The sequence below is a fragment of the Phragmites australis genome, chromosome 7, assembly GCF_958298935.1.
Source record: "Phragmites australis chromosome 7, lpPhrAust1.1, whole genome shotgun sequence".
Classification (NCBI taxonomy): domain Eukaryota; kingdom Viridiplantae; phylum Streptophyta; class Magnoliopsida; order Poales; family Poaceae; genus Phragmites; species Phragmites australis.
In genome coordinates this window covers 37,099,464-37,106,356 of record NC_084927.1, presented here as the reverse complement: position 1 = coordinate 37,106,356, position 6,893 = coordinate 37,099,464, and the positions used below count along the sequence as shown (strand labels likewise).

The window sequence follows — 6,893 nt, the reverse complement described above, 5'->3', positions numbered from 1 at the left end:
TCCTCGTCGCCCACCTCGCCTCCCTCCCGACCATCTCCCCGGTCTTCGCGCTTCTCACTGCACTCCGCCACCACCCGGCCCACCCCTCGTCGATCCCGCTCGTCGCGCCGCTGCTGGACCCCGTGCCCGCGCCGTTCCTCTCCCTCCACCGCGCCCACGACGCTGCGTCCGTGCTGCGCTAGCTCTGCCGACCGGAATCCCCGCGGCAGCCCGACGCCGCCACCTACGCCGTCGCCGTCGCGGGTTCTGCCACCGCGAGGACCCCAAGGGCACCGGATTCCCCGCCGGCGGTGGCAGCGGCTCCTGGCCCTCGCCGAGAACCGCCCGGCCCAACGAGATCACCGCGACCGGGGACGCGCTCGCGGACATCCCCGCCGCGGACTTCTTCTCGCTCAACATCTCCACCGCCGTCGAGCCCGAGCTGGATTCCCCGCCGGCGGTGGCCGCGTTGCCTGCTGCGGCGGCGGAGAATCCCTCGAGCTCCCGCACCGCCGAGGAGCCGCCGGTGCAGTGGTCCGAACGGCCTCCTCTCCACTTCTCCCCTGCCTCCGCGGGCGCGGCGGGCGATCCCCACACCGCGGCCTACTACGACAGCCTCCTCGCTTCCCTCTACCAAGAGTGCCACGCCCACCACCCGTTCGACACAAGTCCTCATCGAACCCACCCCTTGTTGGCATGCCGTGTCCGGGGACGCCTCGGGGACGCGCTCGTCGACCTCTACGGCAGGTCCGGCCGTGCGGGCTACGCCTGGCGCGCGCTGGGCTGCCTCGGGGGGCGAGCTTCGAGCGCAGCGGCGAGCTCGGTGCTGTCTTGCCACGCGCGGCCGGGGTCTCCTCGGGACGTTCTCGATGCGTTTCGGTGCATCAGGAGCTCCCTTGGCGGCCGACCGGACCAGTTTGGCCTTGCGGTGGTTCTGTCCGCGTTTTGGATGCTGGGCGTTCTTGTCTACGGCAGGCAGGTGCATTGTGATGTGCACAAGATGACAAGAGGCTGGGCGTTCTGTTCCAGTGCCTTCTGCGGAGCGGCGTTGGTGGACATGTATGCCAAATGCGGTGAGGTCGCCGGTGCTTGGAGGGTGTTCGATGGGATTGCTTGCCCGGACACAATATGCTGGACAAGCATGATTGCGGGCAACCATCGGGTTGGACGCTACCAGCAAGCGCTGGCTTTTATTAAATAGCCAACAAAAGAAGCCCACCATCACTGTCAAAGAGGAGAAATTACCACATTAATCGAAAAAAGAAAATTATCTATACCATTTGTTGTTATGATTATCTAAAAGTCCAGATTAAATTTAGAATTAAAATTTATAGAAAATTAGTAGTTTGATTTCCATACAAATTGGAAAGTAAAATACAGTCTATGTAAAATAAAATTAATAAATAGCTAAATTTTAGGATAAAAATAATAAAAAATTAGTAGTTCGATTTTCATACAAATTGAGAAGCAAAATATCTAAATAAAGAGTCTATGTAAAATAGAATTCATAATAATGAAATTGGGATTAAACATAGAAAAAAAGAATGGCCCATATCAAATATAGGCTTGAAATTTTTTTAAAATAATAAATAAATAAAGTTAGTATAATGATTTCTATAAAAATTAGAAGCACCGTGCATTTAAAGTTTTCACGTCAAGCAATCAGCGTGAAAAGGCACAGTATGTAGACTGCAGATGATAGAATCCATGACCTTCAGTAGCAACAAAGAGACATCACAAATTCATGGATCGGTGAGACGGGACATAGAATCGATCGGTAGGGGGAGATATGGGTGCCTTTATATCGGTCTTGAACCGTACAACTACATATCGCGATGTCAGGCATGCGACGATGTAAGGCGTAGCTCACAGTATGCAAACGGTGTTGCCGCGATCTCCAACCAACAACGATTAACGGACATTGGCAAAGCCATGGATCGACAGGGCATGACATGTAAATTGGCCACACATCTTGTGGTCGGGGCAGTAGGCAGACAGGGAGATGTATTTGATTGAATTCGTTGGAGAATTTAAACATCGCATAATAGATTTGTTGACACATAGTACAAGATCATAGTGTGAAGTAGGCGGTGAGGCAAGTCACAACCCGCTAGTTGTAGATGGTTAAGCAGCAACATACGGTGGCAACAAGGGACACTAGAGCTAGGCTTGGGTCACATTCCTCGTGGTTGCAACTACAGGGTAGTTTGACTTAATTAGTTAGAGAAGTTAAAAAATTAACAATAAATTTATTGTTGCACAACATAAGGTGGTGGTGTCAGGTAAATAGTAGGACACGATATAACAAGAGGCTACGTATGGTGGATCCATAACCTATAACGATGACAAAGGACACCTACGAAGTGAGAATCGATAAGACATGATACAACCAACAAGAGTTAGACTTAGGCTAAACAGAAGGTGGTGGTATCAGGTAAATGTAATAATATGCCACATATGGTGGATTCGCAACCTATAACAGTGACAAATGAAACTTACGAAGCTAAGAATTGATAAGACATGCATGATGCAACTGACATGAGCTGGACTGGCTAGACAGCTTGCGGTCGCGATGACAAATGGGTGAAGAGCATGGTTCGTGTCTTTATATGATTAAGATATGCATATACAATTATGTTTGACTGAAGTGTTAGGGAAATTCAGAAATCAAATAATAGATTTATTCATTAATCGTATAAATTTGAATTTGCAATCGAAAGAAGCATAAAAAACAGTGTAATGAAGTTAGCCACACAAATACACGGTCACCTAATTACATATATAGCACACACGGTTCACTAAATCATCGATGACGCACTTATAACACAGACTCGTGACTTGTACGTACAAATACGTGCGAGTGCAACGTGTCTTTATACGTACACAGGATGACATGACTCGAGACTTGTACGTGCGTACGTACATAGGTCTTATTTGCACGTATGATCACTTCACATAATGGGATAAACAGGGTAGAATGCGAGGTTACACAGGCCGCGCGGGTCGGCGATATCCTTCTCCATCAGGATGTAGCCGCCCATGCCCCAGCTCTGGCCGTACGAGTTCTTCACGATCCAATACTTCTTCCCCGTCGCGGCGTCCTTCCCGTACCCGACGATGGTCACGATGTGGTTGTGCACGAACCCGCAGGGGCCGGAGAACACCCCGCCCTGGTAGTCCTGGAAGGCCGCGCTGGCCTCGATGGCAACGGTGACCGGCTGCTGCGCCACCGTCTCCATTAGCTTCCGCTCGTTGTTGCGCAGGGCGCGGTAGTCGCGGATCGTGACGGCGTGGTGCTTGAGCTTGGCCGCGTCGCAGGTGCCCTTCTGGCCGGTGTACGGGTAGTCGGCCTCCGTCGTGATACCGCCGTTCTTGCGGATCCATGTGAAGGTGCCGGTGGAGATGCCCGTCGAGCAGCCGAAACTGGCACAGTCCACGAGCTGTTGCTCGGATAGAGTCACCAGCTTCCCGGTCTTTATCTGGTGTAGGCCTTCCACTGCTGCTACTACAGCGAAAGCATAGCAAGATCCTGGCAACACAAAAGAGAATCAAGAAACATGTCAGCAATTGAATTACTACTGCATATGATATATACTCCATTTATTCTCAAATAGATAACGTTTAGACACGTGTACAGTTAAATTTTAGAAAAAATGATAACTAATATGCACAAAAATATTAAGATTTGTCACATATTAATACTAATATTAATAGATTTATAATGGAAAATATTTTCGAATAATTATATTTTCAATAACTTCTAATAACAATTAGTTAGAAAAGCAATGATTAGAGACAATGCATTGGAGAACGATCGATATCCGAGTTAAAAAAAAAAAGAGGTAGTGCTAGCTACCACTTACCGCACTGTCCCTGATTTTTTACGGGCGTGACCGCACCCAACTTCCTCCAATCAATGCTCTCGGGCAACGCCGATACGTTCACGTGCCCGGCGTTACCACCCTCGGTGACATCCCCGGCAAGCGTCGTTATCACCATCTCACCTCCGTCCTCGTCATCGGCCACCTCCGGCAGCACAACCCTGCCGGTGTACGTGGCCAGGAACTCCTCGCTGGTGAGGTCGGTGAACTGGTTCTCGCCGAGCGTGTAGCTGAGCTTCCCCTCCCGGTTCGTGGCCTCGATGTGCTCCACGTTCCGGCGGTACACCTCGAAGCGGCGCAACTTCTCGTCGGCGGTCGGGTACGACCGGTTGTGCCTCTCCATCCAGCAGTGGAACCTGTCCATCAGCAGGTCTTCTTGGGTCGTCCTAGACGACGTTGCCCAGGAAGACGTGAGAAGGCCGCAGCATATCGTTAGAAGAAGAAGAGCAAGGAAGGAGGAAGAAGCAGCCATGTCGCTGTGACTGCTGCTGCAGCTGCCTCTGCATCGTGTGCTGCCATGGTTGGGCTTTTGTAGTGCTCTGCCGCAGAGCAGCTCATGATATGCAGCCAAGACAAACCGGCAAGAAGATATGGCCGCCTTAACTGATGGACGGGGACAGCTCTAATTGGCGATGCTAATGCTCCGCTGCTTGGTAGCTGGATGTCGCTTTGGGTGCTAAATTGCAGCTACTAATACAATACATCTGGTAGCGATCGAGCTCGATCGAGAAGCCGCGCGCGCCCGACCCTGTGTAGGGTGAAAACGGCATGTCAGAGATCAAGACGCGCCTGCAACTTCTTCTATCTCTCACGAGGGAATTTCATGACAGATTGGGTGGCAACTCATCGATCGGTCCTTGGAGAGCACATGGGAACGACCTGCATATGAAAAACAAAAATCCTTCAGAAACGAAGAGAAAGCAGAACTGAGAGCTCCATCTTTCAGGAACTGACGAATCTGAATCATGCAGCTGATCCATAACACTTTGGAGGTTAAATGGTTAATTGCTAGTCCAATTGATATATGTATCCAATCACCACCAATATCATATATAGTATCAAATCTGAATCGAGCACTGGATTAAACATTCATTTCTTATACGGAGATTAAAACATCATTTATTCAGTCTACCAAAACATCGTTGACAATTGAATGAACTCCTAGAAACAATAACTAGTACCACACGTGAATGCACGTTCAGAGCAAGTGCATGCACGGCTAGTTTAGTTTAGCCTAGTCCATGGAGTAGCAGCACTTCTTGAAGGTGTCCATGTTGCGGCTGAACAGCGGCACGTAGGCGTCCACGCTCCCGTCTCCCACGAAGGACGGCAGGAGGATGAGCAGGCCTTCCACCGGCAGATAGCTGGGCATGAAGAAGAACGGCCGGCCGCCGCCGAAATCGAGGTCGTAGAACGGGATCCGCAGCCAGCTGTCCACCTCGATGTTCGGGCTCAGCACCATCTCCGCCGCGTCGGCCGTCGCCACCAGCCGCTCCTTCTCCACCGCCCCGGAGTTCGCGAAGTCGATGAACGACTTGAAGTAGCCATCGTTGATCCGGGCCACCTCCTTGTTGATCAGCTCCACCGCGTGCTGCAGGGGCTTCGTCACGAGCTCCCGTGCAGTGGCGGTGGGCCGCGCCCACAGCACGACGTTGCCGGTGTAGCCGTCTGGCACCTGCGGGCTCATCCGCGCGCGCCCGTCCACGGCGATGCACACGCTGGTTGCCTCGCCCTCGTCCAGCCCTCGCGCCGTCGTCATGCACCGCCAGAGGTGCGCCACCACGCACTGCAACGTGCTGTACGGCCGGTGCGCGCCCGCCGACGCCTGTGACTTGAGCTTGGAGATGAACTCCCGGCTGAAGTGGACCTTTTGTATCACCACCTCGTCGTCGCTGGCGTGGATGTGGACGTCGTTGCTGTCCACCTGCTTCTCGTACGGCTTGAACTCGACGCCGCGGTGCTCGAACTCGATCAACGGCGGGTCGCGGGGCGTGAAGAAGGACTCGCGGTCGCGCACGGGGACAGGATCGACGGCGACCCCGCGGGTGGCCTGGCTCCACGCGAGAAAAAAGTTGTTCGTTGCGCGGCCGTCGGCGACGATGTGCTGCGTGGTGAAGCCCACGACGAGGGACCCGCACGCGAACCGCGTGACCTGGATGAGCATGAGCTCCACCGCGTCGTCGCCGCTTGGGTGCAGGCTCAGCACCTACGGCGTGGGCTTGAGCGGCATGACGCTGTCGAGCGTGACGTCGGCCGTGGCCTCGACGAACCGCGCGCCCTCGTCGTTGAGCAGGATGGCGCGGTCGCCGTTGGCGTCCACGCCTAGGCGCCCCGCCCACTCGCGATACTCAGCCAGCGCCTTGGCAAGCCCCGCCTCGAGGATGGCATTGGCCGGGGCCGGCGGGCGGAAGGCGTAGATGACAGAGATGTACGTGTCGAAGTTGGCCTTGTCGAACACCGTGAGCGGCACGACGTCGGTTGTGGTGGCCGGAGCGACCCGGCCGCCGCCGCCGCCGTAGGCAGGCTTGACGGCCTTGGACGACTGCACGGTGATCTTCATCTGAAGAATATAATGTACGTCGTACGAAGTTGGAAAGCTGGTAACGAACTTACTCACTGCAAATTACTAGGTAGGAAGTGTACGTTCTTGAGCGGCCAAGGCGTGTGTCTCTGCGATGTTGGATGCTGCGGGTGCGGCAGATGAGCTAGCGTCCATTGCAATATATAGAGAGAGGGATGGATGCCAGTGTCGAACTGGCCGTGGTATGTTCAGCGCTGGAAGGGAGTTGGTGAGCATGCAGAGGGAAGGAAAGAAAGAAAAACGAGACGCAACGTTCACACATTGGGTGGATTAGTCATTGGGTTCGTCTATGTGCGGGTGAGTTACCGGAGGCGACCGACATGTATGGTGCGTAGCGTGTTGGGCAGTAGGCGTGTGAGCCAGAGGTAAAACACGGGAACATGATTTCTGGAAGTGGAACACGTACGGAGTGGATATGAGATGAGTAATTTCTGCGAAATTTAAAGATAGCC

General features: G+C 53.2%; 2 protein-coding genes across 2 annotated transcripts; both read right to left on the bottom strand.

Annotated features, from left to right (window-relative positions):
* Window positions 1-2,698: 2,698 nt before the first annotated feature.
* LOC133925185 (ervatamin-B-like) lies at window positions 2,699-4,372 on the bottom strand. Its single transcript, XM_062371045.1, has 2 exons — window positions 3,843-4,372; window positions 2,699-3,508 (listed from the first exon to the last, which is right to left on the bottom strand). The coding sequence occupies exons 1-2, from the start codon at window positions 4,330-4,332 to the stop codon at window positions 2,931-2,933; spliced, it is 1,068 nt and encodes a 355-aa protein (XP_062227029.1). The 5' UTR covers window positions 4,333-4,372; the 3' UTR covers window positions 2,699-2,930.
* A 565-nt stretch (window positions 4,373-4,937) lies between these two features.
* On the bottom strand, window positions 4,938-6,687 carry LOC133923703 (agmatine coumaroyltransferase-2-like). Its single transcript, XM_062368987.1, is given in 1 exon segment — window positions 4,938-6,687. A coding segment is annotated over 1 exon segment (1,326 nt). The 5' UTR covers window positions 6,421-6,687; the 3' UTR covers window positions 4,938-5,094.
* Between the last annotated feature and the right edge of the window lie 206 nt (window positions 6,688-6,893).

Bases quoted from the DNA above. Each gene is read 5' to 3' on its own strand.
- LOC133925185 (XM_062371045.1), bottom strand. From the start codon at position 4,332: ATGGCTGCTTCTTCCTCCTTCCTTGCTCTTCTTCTTCTAACGATATGC. The intron at 3,509-3,842 runs GTAAGTGGTAGC...TTGTGTTGCCAG, and splicing joins AAAAAATCAGGGACAGTGCG to GATCTTGCTATGCTTTCGCT.